A 17503-nucleotide genomic window follows, 5' to 3' on the forward strand; every position below is an offset into this window, starting at 1 on the left:
TCAAGTCAACGCTGCTAGAAGCTATCACAACCAGCCATAGAATTACCGTCATCCAAATCCACCTCCCGTTTAATATCTATCAGATTCAGCATAGATCGAAAGTGCTCAAACTTCGATCTTGATAGAGCTTTCGTCAAGCCGTCTGCTGGCATCTGATCAGTCTTGAGGTATTCCACTAGAAACCTACCTTTCTTGAATTCCTGCTTCAGCCACATGTTCTGGGCGTCAACGTGTCGCAACTTCGTCGTAATTCTCTGATTCTCCTCAACCACAAGTCGGATCGACTGAAGATTATCGCAGTATATCTTTAGAGGTCCAAGATCAAGAAAGATGTCCCTGAGTAGGCGGTCTAGGGCGTAGCTCTCCTTGGCTGTTCTCTCTAGGCTCAAGATTTCTGCTTCGGTTATAGAAGTCGTGACTGTGTCTTGGAGACCAGCCTTCCATACGACCGGTCCGTTGAACAGTGTCATGACGTATCCCTGCGATGAGCGGCGGGTCTCGATGTCATCTGCAAATGACGCATCACTTGCGATCACAAGAGCCTCTCCTGCGTGCATCCCATCATAGACAATGGCAAGGAATCTCGTCGCATAGAGGTAACGGATGCACTGGTTGGCTGCAGCAAGGTGCTCAGGCGATGGGTTTGTCAAGAACCTTGCAAGCTGGGCTGCTGCATGGGCTATGTCCGGCCTGGTCATGACTGCGATGTACATCAAAGACCCAACGCGTTCCTGATACGCCTTTGTCTCTTCCTTGGAGGCCTATCCATCATGCTTGACGAGAGGGATCGTTATGATCGGGATCGATGACACTCGAAGCTTTGAGTCGCAAAGCTTGAATTTTCGTGCGATCTTCTTAACGTAGGCGTCTTAGCAGAGATAGATCTTCCGATTTGGCCGATCTCTAATAACTCGGATGCCAAGATACCATTTGAACTCTTCTTCGCGCAGGTTGTATTTGGATTGGAGATGTTGAACGAGGTCGCCAACTACCTCCTTTTCTTGCCGGGGGCTGAGGATCAGGATATCGTCAACATAGATGAGAACTAGGATCTTGCCGTTGGTAAAAACGCAAGGTTCTTCATCCGTGCGATCGATCCCTGCTTGCTTGAGTGTCTCAGAAATCTCGTTATACCAAAGGAGTAGAGCCTCGCGAAGACCGTAGAGGGCCTTATCGAGTTCCGCAACCATAGTCGACGTTTCCCCTGGCTTCAGGAAACCAAGTTCCACATATCCCTTAGGAAGCTAAACGTAGACGGGTTAGTCCTTCTTAAGGTCGCTATAGAAGAAAGCATTGCCAACGTCGAATTATCGAATCTCGAGATCGAATCGTGCAGCTGTTGCCATCATGATCCTGAAGGTCTTTGCTGCGAGCGTGGCGGCATAAGTTTCCAGTCCCCCATCATCATCTTGGAGATCCCCACGGACACAGATGCGAGCCTTGCACCTTTAGAGGTAGCCGTCTTGATCGAACTTATAGGTGAACACCCACTTCAGCGGAAGGGGTAGTCCACGAGCCTTTTCGCGTTCGACCAGCCTCCAGGTGCCTCGTCGGAGGAGATCGTTCAACTCCTTTCTTATGGCTGCTTTGAATTCTAGACCCATTGGGTGGTCTTCTAGATCCTGGTATCGCTTGGGAAGTCGTACAAGGTCATCCCGGTGAAATCGATGATCTCGTGCCGTCTTAGAGACAGCGCTCATCATAAATCAATCAAATCAACTTTGAGGTAAAAGTTGATTTGTTTGATGGGCCTTCAGTCCAAAGTTGATTTGTTTGATTTGATTGGCTCGTCTCAATCAATTGTATGGGAGGCCTATATATTGGGTATGTGAAGGTATTACGCCGGATCCAAAGCCTCAATTACCGACCCAACTGCCCAGCTTTACCCCGCCGTGTCGGACCCAGTTCCTCAGACAATGAACTCGCTCCAGCGTGTCTGCGCCCATTGCGAGCCTTTGCGATGTTAGTGTCAGCTTGGCTAGGCTGAACTGCCTCTCGCAGTCGGTTGCCATGGCCGGAATGGCAAAGACATCCAAGGCAAAGCTGCTTAGCACCGGGAATGAAGGCTTGTGGTCCCTCCACCATTGGATTGGCTCTTGCGTATCTTGTGGCTCAAGACGGAGGTATTTGTCCATCTCGCTAACACTGCTGCTCGTTGCAAATGCCTTTTTCGTTCTGCTGTTGATCCATTGCGTGTAGTGATCATCCTCTTTACCCCTGTTCGTTAATGATGAAGCAGACTTCGACTGTAAGTCGTCCGTCCGCTGGTTCGATTGATACCACCGCGCGAAGTAGTCCTTTATGCCCGCCTTCGCATCGCGAACCCAGGCCAATTGCTCCTCAGTGGCCCAAGTAGCCTCCAACCAGCTGATGCCGAATCTCGGACGAAGGATGACTACTGCCGCAAACAAGGGAGATTCTCCGAGCTTGCTATAGTACTCATCCAGCTTCTTCCAGCCGTTGTTGATCGATGCCCGAATATATGCTCGGTGGTCTGCTGGTAATGAGCTCTTCTGGGAAATCTTAGACGCCGGTGGCTTGTCAAACGCCGCATACTCAGCCTGAGAATGCTCCGGCAAGGCAGCTACCGTGAAAGTTGGCGCTTGACTTCGCTGTTGGGATACATAGACCTCTTCCCCATCGAAGCGAGCAGGGCGACGGCGGGAACGGGCCGACCGGATGTTAGTCCCCCTCAGAGGCGCAGACGCTCTTCCAATTAGTTCGGGATCATTTAGATTCATCGCCCTTATTGTTTCGGTCGTGAACTCATTGTAGAAGCCTTTCCAGTCTTCAAAATGCTCGAGCAGGTATTCCATTCCTACCAGAACTTCCCACAGGCGCCCATGGCTGTCGCCTTTACCCCAGCCTTGGGTTCGCATCGTCTGATGATATAGAGGCGTAAGTATCTCGTTGACCTCACCAAGCACGCGCCAGTCCTCGTTGGATAAGATGTCATCAGCAGGGATACGTTTTTCTTCGTCTTTCTCGCCTTCGAGTGCAAAGATATAGGCCCTGATGTCAGTCTGCTTCCGCAAAGCCCTCTCTATCATCATATAAGTAGAATTCCACCGCGTCTCATTGTTCAAGATGACCTTAAGCTCGGCGGTTGATTCCTCGCAAAGATGGTACCCTTCGTCCTCCTGCTCGTGAGCGATGCGCTTGAAATATTCGCTGCGCTGAGGTGAGGATCTGATGAACTTGATGATATTGTGCAGCTTCCCAATTGGGCCCTTCGAACGCCAATGGCGAAGATCCTGCTCCTGAAGACCTCTCATGCCGTTGATATCTGACTCTAGCTCGAAAGATTCGGCGTCTTTACCGAAAAGAAACGCGCGGGCAACAAGGTTAAGAACGTGGCCGTAGCAACGCATGCGACGGGCCTTGATATCAGTAGGCCGAATCGAAGGGTCGATCTGCCGGTAGAAGTAAGAGAGATAGGTATCGTTCGCGGTCACGTTGTCAGAGATGACAGTGCCAACCTGTCCTCTGATATCCCACAGTTGAACGATTTCGAACAGTGTCTCGGCAAGATTCTCACCACTGTGAATACCTAGCTGACGGCGTAGAGCGAGCAGCCTGGATTGTTGGTCCCCGAATTTGTCGATGAAGTGTGCAAAAACTGCTATTATCGCAAGACGGTTCGGTGATATCCAGAGATCAAAGCTAATGTGTATTTTCGTTAGGGCGCTGCCCAGCTCCGCTTTGATGATATCCGCCTTAGACTCGAAGATCTTCTGAAGCTCTCTGGTGATAGAACTGCTACTCCAAGGAATTTGGAGTGCTAATTCATGGTCGAACTGATAGAAGAGCTCCTTCAGAAACTTGTGCTCGAATATTGTGAAGGGCACATCACTGTCAATAACGAACCCAACACTAAGTTCTTGTACAGCTTTGACCTTTGCCTTTGGTATCATGCTCTGGTCAAGCCGTGGTCGTTTGGGGGTTGCATGGGACTGGAGATCGATCGCGCTATCGTCGCTAGGGCTTAATTGACTCGCTGGGGTGATCCGATGGGCTCTGTGCAAGTCAGTATATGGGATATGTTGGTATAAAGGATAGATTCATACTTGCGAAGATGATCTGCTGCAGAAGATGTCGCTTGTACTGAGAAGAATTCTGGCCGACCCTTCGTATCGCATCGGCTGCAGCACCACACATGACCGATGGGCTGATCCTGGTGATTCAATTCAATGAAGAACATGCCGTGCGATCTGATCCAACTTTTTCTGCCTTTTGCACCTTTCCGAGCTAGCGAAGCTTCTTGAACGAAGCGGCGGTTCTCCCAGACGACCTTCGGTAGATCCTCAATAGTCGGGTTAGGGGGCAGCTCCCCGACCGAAGCCTCCTCGAGCTGCTTAGCCACGGTCCTTGGTTGAGACAGTCGCGAGAACGCAGAGGGAAAAAGTGGCGTGGGGCAAGGCGTCGAAATCACCGGCGAAAGGCTCGCCGGTGTAGAGGGTGGTGGCAAGTCCGACATCTTGTCGCTGGTGCCATGTCTTGTTGACAGCGAAATTGACGCGTCGCGATAGGGTGCAGAGGGAGCGCGTTATCCTGCCGAGGGTTGGTGTGCGTTAGGCCGCGATAGCAGGTACCAACGAGGCTACGGCTTCATATAGGGCTAAGAAGTATCTATATGTATGTATGTATATTTTTCGTCCGGGGGGCCGTGAGGCCCCAGAAGTCTCCTAAGGGAGCACAGGACGTGCTGAGCTACGGGAGTCTACCTATAATTTGACCATATAGCGTCCCCTATCCAGCATGTCATCGGCACAAATGGCGCATTACATCGAGCCTGTTACCCGTCAGCGGGTGGTCTAGGCACGGCTAGTAAATAGTAGCCGCGGGGCAGCTCATAACTAGGGCAGTCATATCGGGAGGCCGTGGTTGCCGATGGCCATAGTCGGATGGAGAGCGTTGCGGCTCTCTATCTGGCCGAGCCTAGATAATAGTAAGAGGTAATAAAGGAATATAAGAGAAGATAAGGGAGGGAGCAGACGCCAGTACGTCTCGAGTCGGTCTCGCTCAGTAGCGAGGGCAGATCCTATTAAAGAAGGCGCTTATCTTAGCTAACTTAACTAACTTATTAAAGTCTTTCCCTAACGCTAGACTTATTGCCGTATTTGGTGAGGGAGCGAGCCTCACTCGATGCCGTGGCGGCACCTTTCTATAATAGAAGATATAGTCAGGTGATTTGCATCGGTTGCATAAGCAGGCCACTCGTACTTCGCTGTGATTGAACTTCTCGTGGTATGCGGCAATATCCCCGTGGAGGGACCTTGCGGCGAGTAAGTAGTGTAAGACTATACGCGGGAGCGATAGCTCCGGAGGGCAGGCTACTATTGCCTTGAGATTTAATCTCTTGTACTGCTCGGGGGAGGCGGAAGACCACCAGGCTTCGAATGCTTCTCTTGGTTTCTGCCTCGCGAGTCTTCGTAAGTAGGCCAGCGTTGGCCTAGCGCCCTCGGGCTCGGGCAGCGAGGATGCTGCTTTTGCCAGTTTATCGGCTTGTTCGTTGCCGGGAATGTTGGTATGACCCGGTACCCAGCGTACTTTCGTAGCACCATGCGATGCTGCTAAGGCTTGGAATTCGAGGAAGACCTCCTGGGAGGAGTCTGATGGTATATCTCGCAGGTATGTAGCAGCAGCGAGGTTATCTAGGCAGATAAAGATGTCTCGGGCTGATGATTCTTGCAGATTCAGGGCGGCCTTTAAACCCTCTAATGCTCCCGCCGCTTCGGCATCGAAGACCTCGGCCGGTCTAAGCCGGCCGGATCCGTCGAGGATAGGGGTGTTATTCTGGTGGATGGTAAAGCCGTAGCTCGCAGCTCCTTCCGAGGATAGAGAGCCATCCGAGTACACAACCAAGGTATGCGAGTCGAGTGACTCGACCCAGCGAGAGAAGGTATTAGCCGATTGCTCTTTCGACGCTGTCTATAGCGGCGCTATTTGTTCTTGATGGAAGCGTCGCTGAACGAGCTTTGGCCGCGCGTAGGGTGCAAAGAGTTCGTCTGTGCGATAGAGACGTGTCCTGAAGCTGCTTTCTACCTATACTTAATATTTCCGCTTAATGAGATTATGGTAAGTAGGTTGGCTAGGCGGGCGAGTCCGACTCGCCAGAGGGTGAGCCTCATTAAGCGACTTAAGTCGCGCCGAGAATCTGAGTCGCCTTGCTTCAAGTAGCTAATCAACCGGCGGTATCCCGCTTTCTCGGTGGAGAGTAGCGATTAGTGTTGTCCTCTAGACGGGAAGTATGGCTCTCATGGCCTGGTTTATAGCTTTCGTCATTCTTTATATGAGATGCTGATTACTTAATGGCATATCCTTGGCTGGCTAAGTCCACCGCGGCCTAGTCCTGCCCGGGTACTACGCCTCGGAGCTATGCAGTAGCACTGGCTCGACACATGCTCTGACGGCGCTTTGCATGGCGCTCGGGAGAGGACCATATATCGTGTTGGTTAGTCCTCGCAGGTGGTAGGCGATGGCCTGTGCCTTCGCCGCCTACTTTTCGACATAGATCCGGAATGACAGCCTGCTATCGAGCCAGATGCTAAGCTAGCGTAGAGCTGACTCGGGGTGTTTGTCGATATCGCCGTGACGTACTGCCGGTGCCGTCCTGAGTTTGCCGCGGGAGAAGTGCATAACTTTAGTCTTCTTCGGGTCGAAGGACACGCCATTTTCCGCGCCCTAACGCACTATCTCCGCGATGGCGCTAGATGCCATGGCAGCACTCTCGTCCACTGTGTCGCCTATGGATAGGATGGCCGTGTTATCTGCGTAGCCGAAGCGGCCTTGGGGGTTGCCCAGTCGGTAGATTGGTTCGGTATAGAGCAGGAAGACGATCGGCGATACCGGTGAGCCTTGGGGGAGGCCGCACTGGAGAGGGGTGAAGGGGGTAAGGGTATCTTAATACCTGACACGGGCTGATCGATCCCTTATGAAGGACTCGGCCCATCTAGCCAGATGGTTAGGCTAGCCTTGTTCGCGAAGACGTAAGACCAGTCTGTTGCATATAATGGTGTCGAAAGCACCTTGGATGTCTATCGTGACCAGGGTGGCCACCTTCTTGCGTATAAACGCTTCTTCGATATCATGGATCAGGGCGGCCACCAGGTCTATTGCTGGCCTTTTGGGGAGAGCCCCGGCTTGCTGTGGGTGAAGGACGCTGTAGTGGACAGCTGCCCACGATAGACGGCGTGCGATCAGACGTTCCAGCCCTTTGCTAAGGCAGGAGAACAGAGAGACAGGTCGCTAGGCCCTTGGCGACGTGAGGTCGCGGCGTCCGGGTTTAGCGATCATGACCACTTCCGCCTCCTTAAATGGTTTCGGGTGGTGGCCTATCGTCAGGCATCTTTCAAATAAGCGGCAGACGTGCGTCCCGATGATGTGCCATATAGCTTTGAGGAGATCTACCGTGATATTATTTGATCCTAGAGATGTATTGCCTATGTGAAGAGTCGTATACTGAACCTCATCCGGCGAAATCTCTAGCGGGAATGGGATCGATCTAGGAGAAGAGACTGATATCTAAGGGTTTGTGATGTCGTCTTCCATAGTCCGTCGTTCTAGTGTGGCTTGCCGAAGTGCATGGGCCTTGTCTATCTAAGACTCGTATATAACATCGTCGACCTGCAGCGGTGGGGGCTAGAAAGGTCCTGGAGATTTTAGCTAGCGAATAGCTTTAAAAATAGTACTGCTGTCGGAGAAACTATCGATGAGGCTTCGCTAATACTATCTTTTAGCCCGGCGGACTACGCGATAGAGGTCCCTCTTGGCGATCTAGATATCTTGATTGAAGCCGCGAGGGTAGAGTCTTCTAATAGCACGGAAAGCCGCGGCGGCGCCGATATACTCCTCGGTCCACCACGGAGCAGAACGCGTGCTCTTCCGTGAAGGCCATCCGGCTGCCTTCGCTGCCAATATCAGGAGATTCACGAGTGCGGAGGCTAGCTTATCTAGGCCCGCTAGGGTCGAGTTCGCGAGGGGGATTCTTATGGCCCCGAGCTCTACGATCTCTATAAATCGCTTGAGCTCGTCGTCTGTTGTTACCCGTACCTTGCCCGGCTGAGTCGGAGCTGGCCTGACGTCGGGCAGCGTTAGGCTAAGCGTGAAGTGGTCGGAGCTAGTGGCGAGATAGTCCTCGACGATAGCCTCGGCCAATGGCATATTCGTAAAGGCGAGATCGATCGTATTGCCGTATGGGTTTATTGGGATGTCTAGAGAGTTGAGTAGGTTTAGGTCGTTTTCTAATAACTAGGCTGCGATCTCTTGGCCGCGGTTGGTAATAAGGCCTATCTGCCAACTACGGTATCTAGCATTAAAGTCGCCAGTAACGAGGCAGCGTCCTGGGATAGGCCACTGCAGTAGTATCTCTAGGGCGTTATGCTTATCGTTCTAACGATAGAAGTTGACTATCGTCATGCCGTTAATTACCAGCTAGAGAATATCTCGAGTCTGGGAGGGCCTGATCTGATCAGCCAGGAGCCTTAGGTCTCTTCGGATATATATCATGACTCTCGGCCGAGTGCTGTTACTATCCCATATCTCGACAGGTGTGAACGTGTCGTATGCCGGGTGGGTTTTAGTTAAGCAGCGGCTGTCTATGTGGGCCGTCTATAGCTCCTGCAGAAGGACGATATCGTATCGTTCAGAGTCGGCCAGCGCCAGGGCGCAGTCATGGGCCGGAGGGATCTTGCCGATGTTGGCCTAGAAGATCCTAAGCGGCTTCCTATCGTTTTTTCAAGTCCGTGAGTACTTATTCCTAGTTATTAGTATGGGTGATGAGTATAATTCGCCGTTTCCTTGGTGAGCCTGGTCTGGGTTGCTCGGGCTCCTCCTCCCCTGCGTAGCCGGCCTTGGGGGTCGTGGCCATTATGATACACGACGGTGCGCCTGATGCCGCTGGGCTTGGAGAGCGAACGCTCGGCTGCTTAGACGACGTGCTATCGTTTCTTTATAGAATAGTCGCGTTGTCTTGTTGAGTTTCTAGTCGTGATTCTAGGTGACGTTGTCGGTATATCTGTGCGCCCACTGCCCGGATATGTTCTCGTTGCTCTCTGGTGAGCCGGCGGAAGACGCCGTGCACTTTCCTAGGCCGAGCAGGGCACCCTCGGAAGCTGGCCGGATGAGGACCCAAGCAGTTGATGCACTGCTCTGATGCAGCATAGTCGTCTGCGCCGTGTCTAGTCTTGCCGCAGCGTTGGCAGACTGGCTGCCTATGGCAGTTACGGGAGAAATGATAGCCCCAGCATGTTTCATATTGTCTGAGGCGGTTAGTCTTATCGAGGAGTCTGGCCGCGCGGCTGCCAAAGAGAGACTAGTATCTCTTTATAGGCTTCAAGAAGGACACAAGTAAGGTCTTAGTCAAGGGGTTGTCTGACACTCGCATAGGGCGTATACTAATAGGTTTGAGTCCGGTCTGAATTTCGATCTCGTCGCTAATAATACTATCGCTTTCCACCTCATTACCACGAAAGTCAATCAGTTTTATGGGAAGGTCTAAGACTACATAGGTGAACCATTCCTTATTCGTTTCTACTGCCGTAGCCCCTAATTCAGTCGCCCACTCGGCCTGCTTTTCCACGAGGAAGTCGCGGGTCTCGGGGTCGGCAGTCTAGACGGCCTATCTAGACCTAACTTAAAATACTTATCGAATCTTATCCGAAACGGCACCGAGTTTCTCCCGAATAAGAGTCCGGATCGCATAGCTACTCTAAGCCCGGGCCGGAGCTTCGGGTTCTAGACGGATAAAGACGCGGAGATCCTATCGGGGTGGGGCGGTGGTCGTCGGTTGCCCCTGACGATGAGGTGGATGAGTCTATTGGCGCTATTGCTGTTGTTGCTAACGATATTACTAAGGCGGGTGGGCCCGATGGTCGCCTATAACCGGAGGCGAGGCGGTAGTGACGCTGCTGTATGTGGGCTTAGAGGTAGATCCGTTGCTGGAGAGCTCCCGCTTCTAGGAGTCAAGGAAGCTGACGGCGAATTGTTGAGCGAAATGCTTTTGCGGTCCGGTGATGAATTACTGGGCCGCTTCTTTAAACTTGGCGCAAAAGGCCTGGAAGACTATTAACTTGGCGTTGTATTCTTCGATGCGCTCGCGCGCGAGATTATTGGCCGACTCGATGATAGAAATTGGTCGTTGTTCGAGGATCGGTGAGGCGTATTCGCGTGTAGTTCCTTCCGTAGCTATAGCAGTGGTGGCGGTGATGAGTGGTGAAGATGGTGTCTGGGCCGTCCGCCCGGGTCGAGGTGAAACACCAACGGGGGCGTTGACGGCCGCCGGGCTGTTCTGCAAGAGGGCTGCACGGGCTCCTCGATTGAGATTGGCGGGAGTGTGGATCCCCAGATCGAAGGGGTCCGGGGCAGCAGGCGGGTTCGTCATCGACGAAGCCATCGCCGCAGTTTGCAGCTGCGCAAAGCGCAGATTAGAGCGTTTATTGTGCACTTGTTAGGGAATTCGGTGTAGGTAGGGTCACTTTCTTAACACTTGTATGCCAAGAAAGTGTGATGACAAAGGAAGGTGTGTACCCGTGGTTCCTCCAACATGAGGTTGCCGCCAGGGTACAGGGTAATTTCTTGATGATCCAACTGGTTGGTTTGGACTATAGTTAAATCAGAGGGTAATTTCAAATATTTGGAAGAAAAAAAAAAAAAAAAAGAAGAAGAAAGAAAGAAAACGAAAACATTAATGGAGAAAGCCTAACCTGGACCAGGCACAATCATATTTCCAACAATTGGGGGTGTGTCGTCGGTATTGTTGATCAGGCGGACGGTAGAGTAGTGCGAACAGTCTTGCGCGTATTCGATCTGTCGTTTTTCAAGCTGCGTAAACCGGCGCTTCCGCATGCGTTCCCGAGCTCGTGCTCTCTTTTCCTCGACTGAAAGCGCCCGACGACCCATGACTTGAAAATACTGTGAAATGTTTTCTTGACACTCTTGACACACGCTCTCCTAGAAAACTGAGTTCTTCCATCCCTGTAGTCTTTTTCCATTTAGATTTCCCCTGATCCTTTGATATATCCAATCCCTCACCAACATACTTTCTTTTTCTTGTCCGCTTGCAGGATTCAAATAATATGCCTTGAGGAACGAAAGGTCTATGCCCCGCCCTCACCCCTCAAATTCCCGCTTCTGATTGGCTCCAAAAAATTGACCAGGATGCGTTTCAAAGTCCGTCATGATTGGTCGTCGGTGCCTTGTTTCTTCTCCCTGTGTCTTGTCCTAGGAAGCGCGTTTCCCAGCCGCCCGCCGCCGCCTGATCCCCCTCTCCCATTCATCATCAAACCATCAAACAGGCGCAACGCCTCCCGAACCGTCCTGTCGCTCAGTTTCTCCAGTCTCGCCTGCGCCGTAGTTATTTCTTCGGGGACCCTATTTCCCACTAGGTCTCTCTCCCGCACCTTGGACATTAGCATGATGCTGTCTAGCGTCTAATAATGCGATAGCTAAATGTATAGGCTATATAGGTTATACTGCGAGGGGATAATATGTCTATCGATATTTATTATCTATATCTTTCGTAGCTTTAGAGCTATGTACTTGAATATCCTGCCCTGCATTTTGTAGTCTATGTAGGTAAAGGCCGCCGCGCATAGTAGATCCTTTTGGCTGATATTGTTCTTTTGCCATAGCTATTTCCGCTAGTATTATATCTTAATGCTTATGGGCATTAAGAGGATTATGCCCTGTGGCATCTTGACGAAGTAGAAGTCTCTTATTATTTCTAACTCTAGGATTATCCCTACTAGTAGCCTAAAGTAGATTATTATATTAGCCGAGATCTAATGCCTTAGGTATGCCTTATTAATAATACCCTCTACCGCTAAGTAGTTGGCCCTATTTATTAGCTTTAGCCCTTAATAGGTATTATAGTTTATAATAATAGGTATCCCTAGCATAAATATAAAGATAATTGGCATTAACGTACATGATAAGCTTATGTCCTAGACAAGTATGTGTCCTAAAAATCTTTACCCTTTATATTAGAAATCGCTATAAAAACACCATAAACCATTTGATTAATTAAAACTACTCACTATACTCTTCCCTAGACGTCTTAATCACTACCTGATAGGTTCTTGCATTATGACCAGGCTTGCCGCAGATACCACAATGCCGAACCCCCGGTCGCGCTGACCTCCCTTGACCACTACTCCGCGACGATTCGGCCACTACCTGCGCATTAACATCCATTTGATTAATTGCCTGCCTTCCTTCCTCTATTGTCATTACCCCTCTTTTCTGTAGTCTAGTCCTTTTTGCCCTCCGGCGCCGGCTTAGTATCTCATTTGCCTGTTCAAGATCTTTGACCCTGGCCTCGAGTAAGGCAACCTTATGCATAACTATCTTTGTTCCCTTAGAAGAAGACCGTATAGCTTCTAGAATTGACTCTGGGGAGCTACTTTTATGCCTTTTAACTCGTGTCTCGAGGTATTCTGACTGAGATTGAGCCTTAAGCACGGTCTTTGGGGTCTTTGAGACCCAAGGGGTCAAGGGTTCAGCCACCTCCTCGGCAGGCGTTGGAGTCCGTAGCTGCACATTAAGCTTCGAGACCACACTTTCCGGGTCAAGAGGAATAAGCCCAGCTCCTCTGAAGGCTGACTTGATATTTTTTTCTGTTATGGTGGCCTGAAATGCGGCGTGGAAGGCCGGAAAGAACTCGGTCTTTGAAACGTGGGTTATAGAGCATCTGATCAGATGCTCTATTTCTTGACCGTAAGCGCTCTTGAGCACGCTGAAGCACCCGACGTCAAGGGGCTGAAGTAGATGAGATGAATGAGGCGGCATATAGAGCGTGATGATGTTGTTATCCTGGCAATATCTCTCAAAATCGATAGAATGATGACTTTTGTGGCCATCGAGGATCAAGAGATGATAGGAACTAATTGATCGATTGGTTGTATACCGGTCAAAGTGCTTTAGCTACTCTAGACTAGTCTCGTTATCTGTCCAGCCATTTTGGGTCGTCGCAATAGCCCAATCGCCCGGGAGGTTGCTTTCTCGGTACCAGTTGGCGAGGTGATATTGGCCCGCACCGATGATAAACGGCGGGATCGCCTAGCCTTCTGCATTGATCGCTTGGATAACTGTAATCCATTCCCGGTTTCCAGGCTGCACTAATTTTGGCTTTCCACGCCTATCTGTGCCTGTGACGACTATTCCGCTTTGAATTATGCCCATCATAAAGCCAGTCTCGTCAAAGTTGTAGATATCTTCTAATTGGATGCTATACTTCGCGATCGTGTTCGCCACAAGCGTAAACCAGTTACGGATAATAGTTGGATCTTCGCACTTGGCTCTCTGGTAGTCGTATTTCCGAAAAAAACGCGTCTTAAGGTCCGGGTGCCGCTTGATGAAGTTGGAAGCCTAGCGCTTGCCGATGGGTAGCGCGTCGCGGTCGGCGAGCAATCGGTTGGCCATTTCTTCAATACTACGCAGTCGCGGGGGAAATCCTCGCGAATCTAGGTCGAGAATAAACTGAATAATGATCTGTTCCTCTAGATCAGATAGTTTACGTGATTTAGGAATCCAATCGCGTCGAGATTGCATGCCTTTCTGGCGGCGACCTAGCTTTTTAGGGCAGATATTGTAGATTGATGCAGCGCGTCGGATGCGTAATTTTGGGTTATTTTGAAGCGCTTGAAGGGCAAGAAGTATATTACCCTCGCTATTGAATTCAGATATGTTTAGTGGTTGAGAATTAATTGATCAAATGGAAGAGAGAGAGATTGAGGGATTTTTGGGACACATACTTGTCTGGGACATAAGCTTATCATGTACGTTAATATTATATTATTATTACCCTAATTTAAGATTATAATAGCTTCTTTCTCTATTAATAGGCTATTCTTTTATCTATGCCTAGAGATAAAGATGCGTATTATAGACTACTATTAGACCTAGAATATTAAGGTTACCTTTATATTTAGATTCTATTAGTTCTTATTTAATAGTATTATTATAATAATACTTAATTCCTATAGGATCTATTTACCTTTATAGTAGTATCTTAAGTTAAGGAGGTCTAAATCTATATAGTCCTATATGCCTAATTAGATTTGCTTTAGTAATCTCTATAATTTTAAATCTTTAGCAGTGTATATTTATTTATTTAATATAATAACTATTATAAATTTTTTTTATAATATATATATCTTATTATGCTAGTATTATTACTTAGCCTTAAATAAGTTATTTATATCTTATAAGATAGCTATGCTAGGGAGGAGGATTAATTAGTCTTAGACTAGGCGGAATTAATAAAAGTCTTTATAAAAGAGAATAATAGAAATCCCTTTAAAATCCTATTGCGATCTATATAGTTAATAGAGCTACTTATTTATAGCGTATAGTATTTATACTTTAAGTATGCTTACCTCATTAATAATAAGTATATCTTTTTCCTACTAGTCTATTTAAGATTAGCTATAGATAAATCGCTTTGCCTATTTTAGTAGCTATACCTTATTGAGATCTTTGGCTAGGTTTATGCCTGCGCCTTAGTCTTTTGTGAACCTATAGGCAGAGTGGATCGTGATGTTGTTGATCTGAGTGGCGGCCGTCCCTAATATCGCTATGATTAGTAGATGATTTGAGATGCCCTTCTTAGTAAAAAGCTCGACGAGTACCTTAATGACGCGCGACTTGCCAGTTCTACCCTTGCTGCTGACGAATTAGTAGAGTTGATCTGCGTCGCCCTTCTCCCCGCAATGAATTATGTCTAGCTAGTGGCATATTATTAAGAAAGCGATTACCTGTCTTTTATTAAGCGTTAGATATGTTACTAGATCCTTACTAGCTTTGAGGAAAGAGGTTAATAGGCCGAAGTAGACCTATATACTTGGATCCGCGTTGCCTACTATTTCCTTAGAGTCCGCCATTATTATCTGGATATCCTCTTCCCTAAAGCCAGTAAGCATGCTATGCGCCGCTGCACTGCGACTAGTCCTATGGGCTAAGGCTATGTTTTATATGCCCTAGATTATTTTTACCCTCTCCTTAGAAGTATATATTTGCTGCGACTTGATTGCTTTGACCTGATCCTGTGGCGGCACTCTAGCGCTAGAATATATATGCCTTGGCATATTAATCCGTTTTGGCCCCCCTTCAGGCGTCATAGTGGCCTAGAGCTCGGCCGTTAAGCATAATGCTAATTATTAAAAGTGGCAGAGCTGCTGCGTTATTGCTAGGAGCTCTGGCGACCTAGCTATAACTTGGTTCGTGCCTGCTGCACTTCTGATGATATCGAGAAGCTGCGCTGTGTTTCCTATGTTACCAGACTGGTATAGCGGCCCGGTCCCTTCGCCTATATCGCCCGCCCCCTCCTTATTGGTATGTAGAGCTATGGTTTTACCGTCGCCGGATGAGGCCGCCTATTACTTAGCGTCCCGCTTTATGTCTTCGGCGGATCAACGGAGCAGTTATATATTACCGATGAGGCATAAGATTCTCGGAGATAGCGCTGCCTATGCCCGCGCCCATATGTCGTTGATATCGTCTCGCTCTTCGCCTAAGAATGTTTCCCATGGCATAAACAGGGCAAGATACTGTATAGCTGCTCTTCAGCACGAGAGTTAGTCCCTTCAACCACCTTCGGTTAGGTCGTCGCCACACATATACCTACGATGGCATGACTCCTCTTTGTCGTCTTGTTTAAAATCTTAGCTTAAATACCTGTTAAGGCAGATGATGGCATGCTTTCCTAGCCGTCGTAGCACCTACACCCAGTGTTTCCCAGGCGCCTAAGTGCTCTCAAATGGCACCTCTCCCTAAGTACTGGAACTTCTGTTCTTACTAATACATTAGAGCCAGACGAGCGAAACGTAGTCATATAGGCATAGACCTCGCAGGATATCTCCACGATGGTGATAAGCCTCAGCGAAGCTGATTCTTTAGCCTGCTTCTTCCACGACGATCGACTTATCTATAGAAGCGTCTGTGACCGCTGTGCTGCTCTCTTGCCGGAGGTGTCGCTACTATTAGAAGATGTGCTAATAAAGTAGAGATATATTAAGGTATGCCTAGGCGCTGCTGTTTATGAACTCGCTTGGGTACCCTAGAAGATAGGCAATGACCTTAACTTGTAATAGGGGCTGCTCTGTGAATATATGGTTCGCTACCCTTATTAGAAATTGTTGCGTCTTGTTTTTTATACCGTCTTCGTCGCTGGCGGCGCCGCCGCCTCTAGCATCCTCCCCAGCGGCTAGCTAGCTACCTACTAAGACAATAGGCAACAGTTCTATAGTGTTACAACCCCCATCACACGAGAACTCGCCACTGCCCTTGCACGTGACCCCCAGGAAAGCAACCAATCACGAAAGGAGCGACCACCCGTTTCGCTCCAACACCCCAGGAGCGACTTTCTGATGTCGCTCCCGTACAAAGAGATGTAGTATATAAAGTCCCTCATTCGCACATTTCCTGTCAATCTAGTTCTCTAGCTTTTAATACAACTTGATTACTCAAGAATACTTCTTGATATTATCAGACGTGATTCGCCACCCTACGCTCAGTACGTTACGCCCCGTTACAACTGCCAACATAAACCAATTCGGTTACGGTTTACTACGTTGGGAACCTTGACCGTCACACACCTCTCTTAATTCTTTTTTCGCGCGCTTACAGTAGCATAGCCCGTAGGTCCATATCGGCAAAGTGCTTACATTATGGAACGCTTTATAGAAGTCTCTTATAGTCGATACCTTCCTCTCGTGCGGTATTAGCATATACCACGTCTAATCATTAGATAATCTCTCCTTCACGGCAAAGTCTTCCTCTAAAAAGCGGAGCACGCTCGCCAAGTCTTCGGCCTACATCTCCCGTCTCCTCTGCCTTCCGGTTCCAGTTCGAACCTGTTTCCTCGGGCGCTCGTCCCGGCTAGGAGGACGGTCTCTCTGCCTCGAATCCGCGAGTTCTTCTCTCGATGGCTCATTCGCTTCTTCAAAACCCGTCTGATGTGGCAGCCCCGGCGACGACCGTCCGACTATGTGCGTATTCCCCGCCGCGGCCTCCGGCTCTTTGCACTGGATAGGCCGGGTGCCCTGCAATTGCTTGGGTTCGATAGGCCCGGGCGTGTATGCTGCATTCCGTCGAAGGAGCGAAGCGCCGCTAACCGCCGCCGTACCGCCCGGCTCATCATCTTCAGGACCCCTCTCCCGAGGCAAAAAGTGTCGATGAAAGAGCGGGGGTTCAGAATTCGCCGCCTCCGGTGCGCCAGGTTCACTGAGCAAGGAGGGCTGCCATGCCGACGACCCCGGTCCAGCAACTCCCCCCGTCCCTCGAAGCTCTCTATCATCAAGCTGAACCGATGGCAGATGTCGCGCGGAACCTCCAGTATTGGCCGTATCATGAGACTTCCGTGCTCTATTTGACCGCAAGCCACCTCGCGGAGGTCTTCTGGGCAACGACCTTGCGATTGCTTCCGCATGCTGCCTCCATTCGGTATCTTCAACCTCAGGCTCCTTCGGCAGAACCTGTCGGAACCTTGATGCTGCATTCGCCAGTG

General features: G+C 49.5%; 1 protein-coding gene across 1 annotated transcript; it reads right to left on the bottom strand.

The window, feature by feature from the left end:
- Positions 1–869: 869 nt before the first annotated feature.
- NCS57_01481700 (Dimer-Tnp-hAT domain-containing protein) lies at positions 870–4477 on the bottom strand (the record flags this gene model as incomplete). The annotated part of the gene is made up of 3 exons (XM_053064403.1): positions 870–1244; positions 1902–4017; positions 4068–4477. 3 exons carry the CDS (start codon positions 4475–4477, stop codon positions 870–872), a joined length of 2901 nt encoding a protein of 966 aa, XP_052906287.1.
- Between the last annotated feature and the right edge of the window lie 13026 nt (positions 4478–17503).

This window comes from Fusarium keratoplasticum, chromosome 14 (genome assembly GCF_025433545.1).
Source record: "Fusarium keratoplasticum isolate Fu6.1 chromosome 14, whole genome shotgun sequence".
Classification (NCBI taxonomy): Eukaryota; Fungi; Ascomycota; class Sordariomycetes; order Hypocreales; family Nectriaceae; genus Fusarium; species Fusarium keratoplasticum.